This window comes from Diceros bicornis, chromosome 14 (assembly GCF_020826845.1).
Source record: "Diceros bicornis minor isolate mBicDic1 chromosome 14, mDicBic1.mat.cur, whole genome shotgun sequence".
Lineage (NCBI taxonomy): Eukaryota > Metazoa > Chordata > Mammalia > Perissodactyla > Rhinocerotidae > Diceros > Diceros bicornis.
Genome location: NC_080753.1, coordinates 28,197,887 through 28,215,548, shown reverse-complemented (window position 1 = coordinate 28,215,548; position 17,662 = coordinate 28,197,887). Strand labels below are relative to the sequence as shown.

General features: G+C 56.0%; 1 protein-coding gene across 3 annotated transcripts in view; it reads right to left on the bottom strand.

The window, feature by feature from the left end:
• Positions 1-532: 532 nt before the first annotated feature.
• CPNE5 (copine 5) overlaps positions 533-17,662 on the bottom strand; it is a 91,340-nt gene continuing 74,210 nt past the window's right edge. For all 3 annotated transcript variants that reach the window (XM_058554482.1, XM_058554483.1, XM_058554484.1), the window contains 9 exons: positions 15,033-15,086; positions 11,797-11,858; positions 7,866-7,912; positions 6,058-6,239; positions 5,099-5,226; positions 4,756-4,858; positions 3,928-3,985; positions 3,399-3,472; positions 533-2,201 (listed from right to left, as the gene is read on the bottom strand). In XM_058554482.1, the coding sequence (XP_058410465.1) occupies positions 1,983-2,201; positions 3,399-3,472; positions 3,928-3,985; positions 4,756-4,858; positions 5,099-5,226; positions 6,058-6,239; positions 7,866-7,912; positions 11,797-11,858; positions 15,033-15,086 (927 nt within the window). In that variant the 3' untranslated portion in view covers positions 533-1,982. The remainder of the gene's footprint in view (positions 2,202-3,398; positions 3,473-3,927; positions 3,986-4,755; positions 4,859-5,098; positions 5,227-6,057; positions 6,240-7,865; positions 7,913-11,796; positions 11,859-15,032; positions 15,087-17,662) is intronic.

The window sequence follows — 17,662 nt, the reverse complement described above, 5'->3', positions numbered from 1 at the left end:
CCCCTCCTTAATGCAGCTCCAACCACATTGGCCTCCTTGCTGTCCTTCAAACACACTAAGCATGCTCCCACCTCAGGGCCTTTGCACTTGCTGTTCCCTCTATGTGGGGCCCTCTGGCCTCAGATATCAGCCTGCCTCCCTCTCTCATTGAGGGCTCATCTTAACTGTCACCTCCTCAGAGAGGCCCTCCCTGACCACCTCATCTAAAATATCACCCTGTCACTATCTTCTTATTCTTGTTTGTAACTCTTATCACCACCTGCAAATACGGTATTTACCTATTTATGTGCTTACTGTGTGTTCTCCCGTCTTATTTGTGTGTTTGCTGCGAGCTCTATGCGGAGGCAGGCCTGTGTTTTGTTCACTGCTGCATCCCCAGTGCCTAGCATAGACCCGGGCACATTGTAGCTGCTCAGTAAATCCAGCTGAAAAGAATTGAAGAAAGAGAGAGAGAAGAACCCGGACTCTGTCACACAGCACTATCTGTGCTATTTTTCACAGGAGAAAGGAAAACAGGGAAGCTTAGTAAAAGAACCAAATTTACTTCAGTTTAAGGCAAATTCCACACAGAGACTGTCTCAGAGACGGGCACGGGACCAGACAGTGTAGAAACACCACCATCATGCATGACAGGAAGGGAGCGGTGTGGGGCAGCAGATGGGGGCGGGGGGGCTGGTCTCTGTCCAGGCACGGGAGGCTCAGAGGGCCGAGGAGCCCCATGCGGCAGGAGAGACTGGCATGCATGACCTGCTCCCCACGTGGGTAAAGGCTGGGCGGCTGGGAGGGCCCACCTTTCCCACAGCAGGGGCAGGGACCCTGGCTCAGACGGCAAAGCCCAAGCTGAAGGACTAGGGTGGATCTGGGGTGACAGCTTGGAACAGGGTGGACCTAGAGCCAAGACGGCCTGGGGGAGGGGGCTGCACTGGTGAGGAGTGGGATGGGGGAGCTGGCCACGGGATGAATGGACTCTCAGGACATCAGAGCTGAAGGTAAACCCGGGACCACCTGGTGAACCCTCTTGCCTCACAGACGTGGAAACCGAGACCCAGAAGGCAGAAGGGCCTGGCTTGGGTTCCCACAGCAGGCAGGGCCGGAGGCAGGGCTTGAACTCAGGACTCCCGTCTCCTATCCCCGTGGGATAGAGGGGCAGTGTGGGAGTACAGAGGCTGGGCTGCTCCTTGCCCAGGCCTCCAGGTGGACAGCAGGGAGTGGGCACCAAGGACCCTGAGCAGCCTCTGGGGGGAGGAGGGGAGTCAACTGTGGAGGCGTCCGTGAGCCCATACCAAGGAGAAGCCTGTGGATCTGTGTGTCTGGAACCAGTGTCATCCTGGGCTTGAGACGCACCAGAAAGGACTCTGTGCCTGAAAAGCCCCCATTCCTGGCCCATCATGGGGCCTACGGTCCACCCTCACAGCCTCTCCTCCACAGTCTGCAAGGCTCCCACTGCACGCAAGCGTCCCCGGGAAGGTCACATGCTCAGGCATTCCTGCAAACCCATCAGCCTCACGGGGCTCACTGGAACTAGGGACACGACAGATACTGTGGGGGTGGGGGGGGGGTTAGGGGCCAGGTGTAGGAGTAGACACCACAGGAGGGGGCAGGACGGGGCCTGGAGGAGGGGGGCCCAGCCCAGACTTCAGGGTGATACAGGAGCACAAGGGATTGCCCAGGTGGGCTGAGGGGGACCCCAAATTCCTGATTGTTAACAACTTCCTGGCTGGGCTAGAACGAGGTGTCAGGGAGAGAAAAGAAGAGCAGGGGCCCAGAACCCCACCTCCACCACCAGTACTCCCCAACTCCCTAGATTTGGAGCGTCAGCGAAGCCAGGAAATTGGGGAGGAGTCTCCAGAGGCCCCGCCCCCTGCCGGCCTCCCAGGCATACGCGTTCCAAAGGCTGGGCGGGGCGGACTGTAGTGGGGTGTGGGGCTCCCGCGCAGCCTTCTGCCGGCCTCCCCAGGCCCCAGCCCTGCCACAGTCCAGGCTCAGATGTGCGTGTGCAGGGGGGAGGCAGGGGGCGTGCGGACCGGGGACTGCGGGGGCGAGTGCGCGGGGGCGGCGGGCGGGGGGCGCGGGCGGATGCCCTGCGCCTTCATGTAGGACACCAGCTGGTCGGGGATCTCCGCCAGCACGTCGCGGGCCAGGCGCGCCATGCTCAGCACGTGGTTGCCCGTGCGGTCCACGTAGTCCCTGAAGGGCACGAACTGGCCAGGGGGGACGGCAGGGTCAGGCGAGCTCTCCCGCCGGACGCTAGCCCGCCAAACTCCAGGCCTGGGATCCTGTCCCCCTCCTCCCCAGCCTCTGCCCACATCACTCAACCCCTGCCCCTCGTGGTGAATTCTCGTAGCCACTGCTGTTTCACTCACTCAAGGAACACTTATGAGCCCCTAGTCCATGCCGGGAGGCAACCCTGAACAAGAGTCCTTAACCTCCCGAGTCCTGGCACCAAGCATAGGCGCTCAGCCGGCACTCAGGAAAGGCTGAAGGAACCCCCTGGCTTCCGGAAATGGGCTCTCCCATCTTCCCCGCTCTCAGGCAGAGCCCTCTCTGCCTCTGGCCCTGCTTCTCAAAACCCTTTCCTCTCTGGGCCAACGCCTGAAGTCAGGCCCCTCCGGCTTCCCCCAGGGGTGCCCCCCACCCCTGAGAGCCTCAGGCTCCCTCCTGACTCCAGGGCCTTGCACAGCCGGCTCCCGCCTCCCAGGCTGCCCTGGCTCTGGTTTCTAGCCCCCTTTGTTGGTCTCCACATCTGAAATGGCCCCTCCCCCACTCCGGGTTTTTTAATCCAGGGGGTATGGAAAATGTTAGTTTTTTATTCCAAATCGCCTAAGCACCAGGGACTCAGTCTGCGGCAGGTTCAAGGAGGGACGTGCTTACTGAGGTACACTGTGAGGCTTGACTGGGCAGGGACTCCCTGAGGACAAAGGCCTGTCTGCTCATTACATTTGCCCTCCTACTTGGAGATATTAAGCCACCGACTCCACGGACCGAGCGCCGCCCATTCTTGGAGAGGGCTGCAGCAACACTAAGGGCACCGCCTCCGCCACTGGGGGGTTTGCCATCTCTGGCAAGGCAGCCCAGCAGAAGGTGCAAGCACTCAGGGTCTGTGCTCTGCAGGAGACCGTAGGGCCCGGGGCGCAGGGAGGGTACAGCAGAGCATTCTGGTCGGGGCTTCAACAATGTCAGGAGTGAGTCCCAGACATGGCAGAGAGGGGACCAGCCCACAGAGAAGTGTGACCCAAGGACTGACTCCTGTGCCCTTCTGTGGTGGCCAGGCCACTCTGGGGCTCCCAGGGCCCCCTCCAGGGCCCCTTTCCAGAGAAGCCTTCAGAAGGGGGTGTGAGGTCAGCCTGGCTAGAGGGGCTCTAGAATTTGCCACGGGGCAGGCAGGGTCTGGGCTTCACCTGGACGATGTCCCGCTCGGCCAGCTTCCCCCGGGAGGAGATCCGTACGTCATCACCATCCAGCTCCACCATGGCTGTGTGGGGAGGAAGGGCATGGGGGTGGGGGAAGTTAATGGTGGGCACCTGGGCCTGGCAGGACAGAGGACTTGTCCTCCAATCCCAGGCCAATTCAGGGCAGAGACTGTTGGACCAGACTCCCATGTTAGAGATGAGGAAACTGAGGCCAGGAGACAGGAGGAGCCCAACGAGGTGAGTCTCAGACTTCCAGCCCAGCGGTCCAGCTCCCCCAGCCTGCCCAGGATCCCAGGGTTGGAGGAAAGGGGAGTGACTCAGGGCCGCCTCCTCACAGCCTTGGGTTGTGGGCGTGGGGTGCACACCCTGACACTCCCCTCCCTGTGCAAACAAACGCACCCTCACTCCCTGCCTGCTTACCCAGTCACCCACCAGGCGTGCTCTCTCACTATTTTGGGAAGGGTCATTCCCAAGGGCCTGAGTCTCTGGGGAAACATCTAGGGGGATGGGGACTCACCATCGAACTCCGCCTGGCCCACGCCGATGATGATGATGGACATGGGGAGTTTGGCAGCCTGGGAGAGAGCATGGAGGAGGGTGAACCCCACCAAGGGGCCAATTAAAAGAAAGGGTAGATCGTGGATAGGGACAGAAAGGGGTGGGTCAAAAGAAGAAAGGGAGGATGACAGGGAAGAAATGGAAGAGAGAAGGATGGAGACACAGAGAAACACAGAAAAAGGAGTTGGGGGGGTGGGGGGTAGGCAGCCAGGAACACAGACCAAGGGAAACAGAGGTGGGGAACCAGCGAGGAAGAGGGGGTCGAGAGGGAGGGAGGCAGAGGGGGAAATGGGTCACAGGTCTGCTTCTGCCAGACACCCCCTTTCCCTCTTCTGCCACTGGGCCTCCATCATGTGGGGCATCTTTTATGTGGGCCCGAAGGGAAACCCAGCTGTGGCTGGGGCCCCTTATACAGGGAGACCAGTCGGTAGAGAGAGCCATGTTCCTGGGCCTCCCACCTCCTCTACCTGGCCAGGCGAGGCTGGGGTCCAGGGCACCAGTCCCAGAGATGGGTTAATGAGGGAGCCATGGGCCTCTGGAGGGAGCGGACCACCCAGAGTGACTAAGAGGTGGGTACAGAGCTCACCAGCCGGTGCGCCCTCCACCCCCCAAACCCCACTGCCCGGCCCTCCAGCCTCTGCGTGAGAAGCCAGGAGTGGTCCAAAGAGGGCGGGGAGAGGAGAAGCCATGCCCCAAGCCTGTCACTAAAGGAGTGGAAAGGCACGCCCCCTGGGTTCCCCTAAGCGGCGGCAGAGACCCCTCCCCTCCCCATCCCGACCCTGCTCACGTTGACGATGGCCTCCTTGGTCTGCGCCATGTCCGAGATGACCCCGTCGGTGATGATGAGCAGCACCGAGTACTGGGAACCGTCCTGTACCGCGGCCGCGTTCCTGGGGCGGGGCGGGGGCTGAGGTCTGTCTGGAGGGGCTCTGGGCATGTCGTCCCCCCCCAAGACCCTTAACACTTTAGTGGGGACAGCTCTTTGATGGGGGGGTCTCTTTAGGGTCAGGGCTCCCTGAAAGGCGAGTCAATGGGCAGAGACACTCCCTCCAGCCTTCCTGAGAGGACAGGTGTGGAAACAAACACCTTGTGAGCCGTTGGGCCAGGGGTCTAGTGACCCGAGCACTTACCTGGCCACGTGGGTGACCACGGGCGCGAAGTTGGTAGGGCCATAGAGCTGCACGGTGCGCAGGCTGTGGTGGTAGGCCTCCAGGATGCCGTCGATGCCACAGCACGAGGGGTTCTCCTGGTTGCCGTTCTGGGGGCACAGATGATGGGGAGGCTGAGCCCAGGAAGGAGGGGTGGGAGGGAAGGCAGCCCGGTGATCTGTGGGGGCAGAGCCGGGGTGGGGAGGCCAGCAGGCCTGGGCTCTCCTAGATGCTTCTCTGGTGAGGGGGTGGGCAAGGGCGGGAGCCCCCAGGGCACCCCACTGAAGGGCAGTGCATGCTTGGGAGGTCTTTACCTGCTCTTTGCCCCCCTCCCTGTACCTACTCAGATAGGCCCCCAAGGGCCCTGGCTGCTTCCCTCAGGGAACCCCGGGCAGCACTACACCCTAAAATGACTGCTGGCAGCTGACCCATCCTCCTGTGTCCTGTGCCCAGCACAGTGCCTGGACTCCAAAGGCACATGAGGGACGCCTTCTGTGAGCTATCCAGTGACTGACTGAGTGTCCCAGTTCATGGGAGGGAGGGAGAGGAGGGGGCCTGAGGGGTCATCTCCAGAGGGCCCCATCTCAGGGGGTTCCTGGAATTACCTGCAGTTGCCCATGCCCGACCACACCCCTTTATCCTCATTTCGGGGGCCTTGGGGGACAGTGCAGCCACGTCTCCACTCCACCTTGGTCTTGTGGGGAACAGGAGGCCAGCCCACTGTGGGTGGCTCCGATGTGATGGGGAGGTGTTGGTGAGCAGGGTGGGGAGTGGGTTCCTGGATGCCCTGACACAAACCCCCCTACAGACACAGGCAGCCCCCGCCCCAAAGGATGCACCTTAAGTCCCTAGGCGGGGAGGATGGGAAATGCCCTCACCCCACGCTCAGCACCACACCCCCAGCCTGCTCAGCCCTCAGCCCTTTCTCCCCGGACTCCTACCAGCGGGAACTCGTGGGACACCCTGCCGTCAGGGGGCAGCTTGGCCCCGAAGCCGAGGGCGGGGAACATCTTGTCGCTGTCATAGTGCTGGATGATCTCCCCGACGGCAGTCAGTGCCAGCGCGTAGGCGTTCAGCTGGTAGGGGCTCATGTAGTGCAGGGACGTGGACTGCGAGGGGTTCCCTGCGGCACAGGACGTGGGGACAAGCCACCCCGGCTGAGAATGTAGAAGAGGGTGTCCAAGGGCCCCCCGAACTTTGTTTATTCTTGACTCCCTTCCTTCTCTCTTACCACACATTCAATCCTTTAGCAAATCCTGGTTCAAAACCTTCCAAATATATCCTGAATCCCACCTACTTCCCTCTCCTCCAGGACACCACCTTCCTCTTGTATATAGGATTACAGCAGGCTTCTAACTGGTCACCCTTCTCCGCCCTGGTGCCCACAGTGAGCCTGTCAAACCTCAGCAGCTAGATCACGCCTCTTCTCTGCCCAGAATGTTCCAACGCTCCCATCTCACCTGGAATTAAACCCAACGTCTTTACAAGGCTCCACAAGGCTCTACAGGACCTGGCCTCCAGTTCCCTCTCCTCATCTCCTCCCATCCTCCCTGTCACTCACTCAGTCCCAGCCTCTCACCATTCTCACCTTAGGGTCTTGGCAATGGCTGTTCCCTCTCCTCTGGGACACTTTTCCGCAGATTTACACATGGCTTGCTCCCTTGCCTCTTTGGGTCTCTACTCAAGTGTCACCTTCTCAGCGTGGTCTTCCCTGAATAGGCTATTCAAAGTTACAGCCTCCCCCAAAACTCCCTATCCTTCTTCCTGGCTTGAATTTTCTCCATAGCCCTTGTCAGTACTAATATTGTTCATATTTTACTTATTTATTAATGAGAGGCAGTACAGCACAGACTGCCAAGGGACCAATCCTGTCTCTGCCTCCTACTAGCTGTGTGATTTTGGATAAGTTCCTTAACCTCTCAGCCTCAGTCTCCTCACCTGTAGAATGGGGTTAATAATAGTCTCCACCTCATAGGATTGTTGTGAGGATTAAACAGGTGTTACTATTACAACTCTCCTCACTGTTATTATTACTAAGGCCCCTCCCAGCTGACATCCTTCCACTCCATGATGCTCGGGCCCACAGCCCTAAGAGGGGTTTCTGACACACCTGGGGAATACAAGACCTGGGCATCTTCTGATTGGCACAAAAATGAGCACTGAGCATCGCTAATAAGGGTCCAGAATCCAAGGAAGGTTGTGCTGTTTCTAACCGTGTAAGTTTGGCATTGATTGCTCCTGGCGACTCGGTCACAGCCTGATACTGGAGAAGGTCAGGGTCGGGAAGGAAGCTGGGGCAGCCCCAGCAAGGGTGAGGATGGGGGTTCCTGGGCTGCATCCCTGCCCCCACTGAGGCCCACAGAGCTCAGTCTTGACCCCAGTTCTCCCTCCAGCCTGTGAGTTGGACTGCACAGAGGATGTGGGATTTGATCCCGTGAGGTAATACCTCCGCTCCAGGGCTCTCTGTGGGCCCAGGTAGTACTGTCCTGTTCCTCCAGGGAGGCTGGGTGTCCTCAAGGGCAAGGCTTGGTATGTAGGCCCAGAGCCCAGATTTGTTAGCGACCATGGTCCAACCTGGGGATACCTTCCCCACCTTGGTTGTATCTTTGGTTCTCCTAAGAACCTCCTCTTCGGTGAGGATGAGGCCAGAGGGTATCCAGAGCTAGGACCAACTACCACAGCCCTGAAAAGCCCTCCCCTGTCCAGCCCCCCCCTCCCCATCCCACTCCTCTGCCCACCCCTCACTCACCATTGGAGGCCGTGAAGTCGATGGCCACTGTGAAGTTGATCTGGGTCCTGGAAGAGGGAGAACAGCAGAGGAGTTACCTGGACAGAGGCAGGGCTGTGGAGGGTGAACAGTGCTCGATGGGGAGTGAGAAACTGGCTTCCACCCCAGGCCCGCTGCTCGCCAGGTATGTGGCCTTGGTGAAGTCACTCATCTCCTTCCAGTTCTGGAAAACTGGGATAGTAACGCCAGCCATGCCCTCCCTCAAAGGACTGTCATGAGCATCAGAAGAGTCAGGCAGTGTGACAGCTCTCTGAAGATGATTATGTTCTGTGTGGGCACATGGTTAGGGTTATTTATTTCCTCCCCAAACCCTGCCCCTGGGCCCACCTGAGGCCAGTGAAGTAGGGTCTCGTTGTATTTCTGGCTCAAATTGGGAGTCAGATTCAGGGTTAAAACTTATTTGACAAAAAAGAGAGACAAATAGACATTGTGCATCTTCTGAGGGAAGAACAAAACACCACCCATGAAGTTGTCTTGCCAGAAAATTGAACCTGACTCCTGTTGAGCTTCCAGAGCTATCTACCAGTTGTTTACAGGAAATGCAGGGGACAGAGGAATGTGTTAAATGACACCACGGGGGATGCAGCCAGTGAAAGCTAGTCTGTGGGAAATTCTGTCAGAGCACTACTGGAAGAGTGGCCCACTGACCAGCAGCGGCGAGGTCACCCGGGAACCTGTGAGGAGTCTCAGGCCCCCTGTGGACCTACTGAATCAGAATCCCTTGGTGAGCTGCAGGAATTTGTGTTAGCAAATCCTTCAGCTGCTTGGGGGAACCAACAGATGAAAAGAGAATAAAGAGACAAATCAACCAATCACCATATATGGATCTTGTCTGGATTTCTGGTTCAAATAAGCCCATTAAAAAACTTTATAAGACAATTGGGGGAATTTGAACACTGACTAGATATTTTGTATTAAGGAACTGGTCAATTTTTAGGTGTGATTATGGTATTGTGGTTATATTTTACAAAGAGAGAGTCCTTATATTTTAGAGATACATCCTGAAGTATTTGGGGGATGAAATATGATGTCTAGGATTTGCTTCAAAATAACTGGATGAAAGGGAGAGTACATGGATCAAGATCAGCCATGAGTTGGTAATTGTTGAATCTGGGTGAAGGAGACTTGGGGGTTCATTATACCTTCTCTCCACTTTTGCATGTGTTTGGAATTTCTCCACAATAAAAAGTTAGGTTTTGAGGACTCAGATTCAGGGTTGAAACGTTCTGAGGGTTTGGCTGTTCTGGGTTCTGTGCTAGACGCTGACAGAACAAAGCTGACAAGGCCTGAGCCCCTGATACAGTCTAGTCTTGTGGTTCTCACATGGTAGTGAGCATAGAGCCAACAGGGGAGATTGTTTAAAAAGGAGACCCCAGCACCCCACTCCCAGGGATGCCAATTCAGTTGGTCTGAGGTGGGGCCCCAGAATCTGCTTCTGCAACAAACATCCCCTGCCCTCATCAAGGGATTCTGAGCAGGGGGTTCTGGGATCACACTTGGGGAAACTGCTCTGCTGGTTCCAAGTTGGGGCTAGGGATGATGTAAGATGAGACACGGCTCACCTCACCTGCGTTTAGCAAATGGTCCCTCTCTCCACCTGATCACAGCTGAGCTGCTGGAACCTTCATGAAGGTTCACCAGGAAGGGTGAAGGACATAGCAGGAGACCCAAGGCAGGGTCTGCAGGCCAGAGACAGTCCTCCCCACACTCTTTCTCCCTCGTCTGCTGCCTGGGGACAGAGCATCCAGTAGCCTCCAACCTCTGAGGGAGAAGGAGCCACAAGATGGCAAGAGCCTGGGTCCCTGAATGACTGTGTGGAGCATCTCCCCACCCATCCCTGCCACCCCATGAATGAACAATAAGCTTTTATTTGTATTAAGCCTTGAGGTGGGGGGATTATTTGTCATAGCAGTTGACCTACTCTATTCATCTGCTGTTTGTCGTGATCTCTCAGTGTGGAATGAGATGGTGTCTTTGTTAGAGGAAGGGAGACATTTGGAGGGTAAGAGCCCTGCTCCCGGGGCCACCCTTGGGAGGGTGGTTGTGGCCTGCAGGACTACAGCTGAGGGACACTGTCCACCTGGCTCTTCCAAATAAAGGGTGAGGGCAGAGGCAGGCTTTACTCCTTAACTGACTAACTTAACTAGTCTTCCCCTGCTGTGGGTTCTGAAACGACACAGGGAAGGAAGGGACTGGAAAGCAGGGACTTTTGTGGGAAAATTACTCCCTGCAGGCCTGCCTCTCCTGCCTAAGGGCAGAACGCAGGCTGCTGAGCAACCAGCTCCATCTCTGAGTGAGGGCAGAGGTGCCCATACCTTTCCTCCCGGCCCAGGTGGACGGGGAGGGAGGCCAAGGAGGAGAGGATCCCCAGACAAATGCCTCCATTGGCTGCCTGCCCGGACACGCAGCGGGCTGGGCTCTGGCTCCCTGGAGCCAGCTCTGTCACTGGGGTTCTCCAGAGAGGGGGAAGAGAGGTGTGGGGGAGGGCTGGGCGGGCTCCAGCATTCTAACTTGCCCCGAACTCGTGGCGGCAGCTGAGGGCTCCTTCTCGATGAGATGATGAGACGTCACAGCACCCAGCCCTTTAACTCCAGTCTCCAGCTGCATCACACCCCACCTGGGAGCTGTCAGGCAGGCAGGGCCAGGATTATCCATTACCATGGAAGAAATGCAGCCTGTGGTGACAGAGGGAACTCTGCCACTGGCTGGGCCTGTGGCCCTGTGTTCTGTAATTTGGGGTCACTATGCAAACGAGAAGGACAAATAGGATGAGGATGGTTTGAAAATTACCAGGTTCTATGAAATGTAAGGGGTGGTTGCTTAATAGGCTAGAGAACAGAGCAGTTTTGATGGGGGAAGGGAGCGAAGGCAGGGTCTGGAGTAGGCTCAGAGGAAGGTGCTTGCTCAGTGGGCAGAAGCAGAGCTCGCCACTTTGAGACTGCGGGTTCAAGGCAGCAGGGAGTGGTGTCATGGGAGAGTGAGTGTGGCTTCCCAGGGCCAGGCTCTTCCCTCTGCCCTGGAGAACCAGGCAGCCAGGTGCCCGCTTGGCTGGGATGAGCCTTTGGCAGCTGTCCTGCCTGTCTCCTCTCCAGACAGGTGTAGTCACTCACCTGCCTGCACCTGTGGGCTCTCGGCTACCCACACCCTGACCTGGTACCTGTCCTAGCAGGGAGCATGCTGGGCAGAACCTCACCTCAGAGTCAGGCTCTCTTTCCATGGGCTGCCGGCTAGAGCCTCGAGGCTTCCCTGCTTGCCTTGGCCTGGATGCTGACCCCTCGGGTGCTTTCTGCTCCTTAAACTCGTGTTTGACCACCTGCTGGTCCTGGGACCATCCCCTGGCTCATCCCCCAATCCCTTCTGCCCCTTATAGGTCCCTGATGACACTGGGCAGGTTAATTACTGCCCCCAAGACAGACCAGAGGCAACAGAAGCTCAGAGCAGGAAGGAACCTTAGAACTCACCCAACTCCAATCTCTGTGTGTACAGAGGAGAAAACTGATGCCCAGGGAGGGAAAGTGACCTGCCCAAAGTAACCCAGCAAACTCATGGCAAAGAGGGGTCTGGAAACTGTGTCTCCTGACTCCCTCGTCCAGGGCTCTTTCCTCCTCCCAAAGCCCTTGGTTCTCTTTGTCATGGAGTCCCTACCACCTCCAGGTCCCATCTCTGCACGGGGACCTGATGTGACCCAGGCAGGCCTCCGTGGCTCAGGAGCGCCCTCTGCAGCCACTCAGGATCCAGGGGCAGGGCTCTGGGCGTCTGCTCAGAGCCCAAGATCACAGGCTTCCGCCAGGGCCTCAAAGAGGTCAGAGTGGGGCCAGAGCTGCTCCTGTCGATGTGTGGGGCTCCCTCCCTCGCCCTGATGCCAAAGAGACCGGGCTGCATCTCTTCTCACCCTCCTTTGATGTAGTCGAGAAATGTGCACTCTGACTCCACAGCAAAGGAAAGCAGCGTGACCTTGAAAACAAAAGGGAGCTTGGTCAGCGAGGAGCTGGTTTCTGACAGTTATGGAGCACTCAGCAGGTGCCGGTTTTGCAAACATCATTGCATACAGTGCCCACAACAACCCGAGGAAGCATTACTATTAACCCATTTTATAGCCAAGGAAACTGAGGCTCTAAGAGGTGATGCAGTGTGCCCAAGGACACTGCGACAATGTGGCCGAGTGAGATGGGAACCGGGTCTGTCATACTCCAGAGCCTGCACTCTTGACCTGATGCCAACGGCCTCCCAGAAGGGCCCTGTCTCTGTCACTGGGGCTCAGGGGCTCAAGCCAAGGGCACAAGTTTCCCCTAAGTGGACACCGGTGTGGAGTGTGGCGAGCGAGGGGGTCTTCCTGGCACAGGCCTAAACCTGCCAATGCCGACAAGCTCCATGCTTCCATGTCCTGCTGTTAATCCAGAAACGTGCCTCTGGTCTGCGCTTATCTTCAGCCTTACTTGTCCCACCTCATGCATCTGGCATCTCTCGATCTCCACCCTCTCAGACCCAAGACCCTCATGAGCAGTCTGTCCTTTCCCTGGGGGTAACTGACCAGCTGGGCCCCCTCTCCCAAGCAGAGGCCTCTTGACTTATGCCTCCTGGCACTTTGGCATCAGTTTTGCCAAGACAGGTAGCTACCTGGCAGCTCATTATGATGATTTAGGATCGTGGAGAGAAGTGAAAGCCTGGCACCAAAATCAATCAAACGAGGCAAGACTGGGGCTGAGGAACTTTGACCTGTGTCAGAGAACTCCACTCTAGGATTTGGAGAGCCTCCTACAGGGGCAGGTTTATTGACTCACCTTTATTGACTCACTGGGCAGGGTCAGTGAAGACTTCTGCTCAACAAAGCCAACGAGCTATTAGCTCAAACGCAATGGGAGGGTCTGTGAGTGCTGACTGAGCTTCAGAGACCCCCGCCCTCTGTGGACAAAGCCTCCTTCCACTAGGAATGGACTATGGCGGTGACCTCTACCCTGACTAATGATCATTAGACTCCCTGGGGAGCTTTTAAAACATCAGGTGAGAACCCTAAACAGTTACATCAGAGTTTCTGGGGTGGGGCTTTCATCTTTTTTTTAGCTCCTCACAAGAGTCTAACCCCACTCCAGGCCCTGGGATGAAGCAATTCCCTAAACTGCCTGACTGTAGGGATTCATGCAGGGACTTCCCACTCAAAGTGTGGTCCCTGGACCAGCAGCACCAGCATCACCTTGACGCTGGTTAGAAATGCAGATTCTTGGTATTTTAACAAGACCCCAGGAGATTCTGCACATAGTAAGTAAGGTATGAGAAGCACTAGACACAGATTCGTGGGCCCAGCCTGGGCCTCCTAAAATGGAACCCCAGGGAACTGGCCTGGGCATCTGTATTTTCATAAGCATCCTGGACCCTGAGGGATTTTTGTATGGTGCAGACTGGGAAATGCTGGAGCAAAGGAAAGTCAGGAGCCCTGGGCCTAGTCCTGCTCTGTCCCTAACTCACTGCGTGACCTGGGACAAATCACGTATCCTCTCTGGGCCTCCATTTCTTTATCTCTAAAGTAAGAAAGCTGGATGGCATCAGTGCTTTTCAAACCCTTTTTATTTTTAGCTGCACATCCAAGATTTCTCAGCTGGGAAAGGTGCTGCCTTCCCAAGGGGCATTTGGGAATGTGGGGGAGAGTTCTGGGGGTCTCACAATGACTGGGACTCTACTGGTAGCTATGGGCTGAGGCCAGGGGTGCTAAGCATCCCACAGTGTATGGGGAAGTCCTGTGAGATGAAGAATTCTCCTGCCCCAAATGCTGACAGCATGCCCACTGAGAAACACTGCAGCTTGGGACAAAGGAAATAATACTCCAGGCCTGTCTGTGAAACAGTGACAATCAGAGAAGCGGTGGCCAGCCTGCTCTGAATGAGCAGAGTTTACAGGCCTGCGTCTTCCTGCACCTCCCGTGTGTCTGTCACAGCCACCCTGTGCAGTAAGCAGAGTAGGGATAATTTATCCACCCCATTTTACAGAGGGAGAAAATAAGATTCCTCAGAGGAACCCCAGAGCTCCCTGACTGAGACCTCTTCTGGGTCTGGAGTTGCAGTCTGCCTGACTCGAATGACTAAGTTTGGCTGCAACAGCTGATGGGGCTATGGACCTCTAGAGGGGGAGGGACAGGAAAAGTACAAACAGGTGTGTTTGCACTGCAAAGACATTAGCTTGTTCTATAAATGCATTGTGGGTTCCGCCTCAGGGCCTTTGCACATGCTGATCCCTACAGCTAGAATTCTCTTTCCCCAGTATCCTTAGTACTTGCTCCCTCACCTTCTGTGACTCTCTGCTCACGTCACCTTCTCAGAGCATCTTTCCTTGACCACTTTATATAAAATAGTAGTTTTGTCCCTGGCATTCCCTATCCCTTTATCTTATTATACTTCTTCCCACAGCACTCATCACCACCTGACACACATGGGGATATGTGTGTATATGTATTTGTCCTCTGTCTCCCCTCACTAGAATATAAGCACCAGGAGGGCAGGGGTTGGGGTCTGCCTTGTTCCCAGCTGTACCCCAGAACGGCGCCTGGCACACGGTGGCCCTCAGTAAATATTTATTAAATAAATGCACAAATGTCCTAAAGATCAGCCCTGAGAAGCCTCTGGGCCAGTGTGACCCCAGGATGGTCACGGTTAAGGGGGCAGTGCCCGCAGCAGCTGCTAGCTCTGAATCTAACTATAGTGCTGACAACCATCTCTCTCAATTTTTGCTCTGTGACCCTGGGTGAGTCACTTCCCTGCCAGCCGCCGGGAGGTTTCCTCTTTGATGACCAGGACATGATAATGTCTGCCTCTCAAGAAAACAACCTGTGAAAAGCACCTCATGGGGGAATTTCCCAGGGCAAGGCCCAGTAAATACTGCTGCTTTTCCTCTCCTTCCTGCAGGAAGTGCCTGTGGGAGCTTCTCTCGGGATTTCTCATTCTGATCAGTCTGTTGTGTCGCCTACACACCGTCTACCCCCTGGGCTGTTGCTCCATCGGCCCCACCCCTCCCCACCCCCAGCCCTCCAGGTGTGGTTCCCACACTCTGCACACACAGACGTGCATGACTCCTGACACCAGACCTAGCTCAGGGCTCAGAATGTCTACACCCGGCGGCAGAGAGCGGGCGGCTACTCACCGTGCCAGAATTCACATATTTCTTTTTCTTCATTTTCTTTTTCGGGTTTATCACCTGCAGAAACAACAGATAAGAAGGAGTCTTTCCAAGCAGGGCTGAGCCCCGGGGCTTCCACTGACCCCAGGCTGTGGCCCCAGCCCCAGCAAGCAGAGTGTGGGGTGTGAAAACCGGGGGTTCCGGGGAGGAGGGTTCAGGGAGGTTTGTGAGAGACTTGACACTTAGATTTACACAACTGGGCTCCCCAGTTAGACCCAGTGTCCCACAAGCAAACACACCTGGAACAATATTTATTTAACCTCCTTTCCCACGCCCTCCACACCTTGCAGCCAGAGGAGGCCAATGTTGCAAAGGGGCCCTGCCCACGCCTGCCCCTGTGTGTTGGCTCAGGCTGCTCCCCTTACCCCAAATGCCCTCCCCTCCTCCCTCAGCCAATTCCAATCCTCCCTGTTCCTCCTGCGAGACCCTGCCCTGGGGTTGCCCTGGGCCTATGGGGTTCCCCGCTAAACCACCATGACTGCCGCCCTTACCCTGCAGTTAGAACCTCCTTAACCGTTCTCCATGTGCAAGCTTTAATTCCAAGCCAGACCTGTCGTCAGAGACTACATCACAGGCCTGAGTATACAGTAGGTGTGGGTGGGCTAACGCAGTGGGCTCAACTGAGGGCAATCTGTGCCCCCCAGGAGACATTTGGCAATGTCTGGAGACATTTTTGGTTGTCACAACTGGGAGGTAGGTAGAGGCAAGGGATGCTGTAAACGTCACACACAACGCACAGGACGGCCCCCCACAACAGAGGATCATCCTGTCCAAGATGCCACCAGCGCCGAGGCTGAGAAGCCCTGGGCTGGCTCAGGGGGCCACCTTGCCCTGTGGCCCCCCATGGTCTTGCACAGGTACTACGTTTGTACTCTAATGTGAGCCTCACCAGCCCTTTTGTTTTTCACATGGGAAGTCTAAGTCCAACCTTTCCCTAATCTCCCATCAAACAAAGCTAGGCGGTTTTCACACCCGCTCTGCTCCGTGGTCTGTAGGTTTCTGGTGAACTCATTTCCCCTCGCTCTCCCCCATCTCCTGTTCTGCCTGCAGGGGCAGCGTCTTTAGCAGGGTCTCTTCTGTCTGGATGAGTACTGATATCCGCTTCTGGAGATACGGAAAGGAAGGCACAGAGACACCAAGTGATTTGCCTAAGGTCACACAGCTGGTCTGGGTAGTCACAGAATTAGAAACCAGGTTCCTGCCCTCAGGCCAGCGCTGCATACGTGGGTGCCACCTTGATGGCAAATACAGACACATTCCTTCACAAATATTCATAGGGTGGGGATGAGAGGTACCAGTTTCTTTCCTCTAGAATCTTCACTCCAATTGGAGAAAGAAGATATGTCCTGGGGCGATGGGTGACAAGAGCCAGCAATAGAGGGGAGTCAGAAACGTGAAGGGAATTGGAGGAACGAAGGGCCATTCCAGGTGGGAGCATCAATGGAGGCTCCCTGGAGCAGGCGGTGTCGAAGGCAGACATCGAGGGACAGGAAGGATTTGGGCATGGAGAGATGGAGGGAGGGCATGGGGGCGGTGGACAGAACTGGGGTCTAGTTTGATTGCAGAACCATGGGGTAGAAGAGTAAATTGGATGGAAGAGAGCCTAGAATGCCAAGTTAAATGTCTGAACATCACCCAGCAGCCAGCGGGGAACGCTGATCGGGGACAAGATCACAGCAGGCTCCAGGATGCTGGGACCTGGTGGAAGTGAGTACAAGGGGAGAAGGAGGGACATCCAGAGAGATGTTTGCCTGGTTCTGCCACCTAATAGCTGTGTGACCTTAGGCAAGTTACTTAACCTCCCTTTGCCTCAGTCTCCTTAGCACCTACGTCATAGAAAGGGGAATTACTGGGTCAACACAAGTAGAGTGCTCAGGACAGGGTCTGCAGCGTAGTAAGCACCATGTAGGTGTTAGCTGCTATTATTTTTTATTACTACCACCGCCACCACTAGTCCAGGTGAGAGGTGAGGAGGGCCTGGGGGTGTTGGAACAGGTACTAAGCTGTGGCAAAACAGTGTTGTCAAGAAGAGACCACAGATCTTGGGCCCTGGGCGTGGCTGTGGGGCAGGAGAGAGGGAGGATCGGGGTGAGCAGATAGAGAAGGAAGGAAGGAAGAGCTGGATTTGGGGCACAGGTGGGAGGTTCAGGTGGGAGAGCTGGCCAGCTGTGCAGGTGGAAACTGAGAGCCTGGGAAGAAAGGCCCAGAACAACCTCGGGGCCTCCACAGGCACAAAGGCACCCAGATGGCGCGGTGCTCACAGACACGTTCATGGGAAAACAGCTTACTAGGCGTTCTAGTATCCTGTTGAGATGGGGGCACAGTTGCAGCCGAACGCTGCACTGTGCCTCAGTTTCCCAATCTGTCCCATGAGGGTGTGGAACTTTTAGAACTGAGTGCCTCTCAAACTCTTACTCCAAAATAGCCCTCCCAGCTGAGGAGAACAAACACGGACTCCGGGGAGGCTGGGCGTCACCCAGAGAACTGGCCACAAGCACATTTCTTTGAAGTCTTCTGTGTTATCTTTAAATTAGTCCGTATTCCTCATTTCCGCTCTCTAATTATAACTGTTTTAATATTAAAGCAATGTTTTG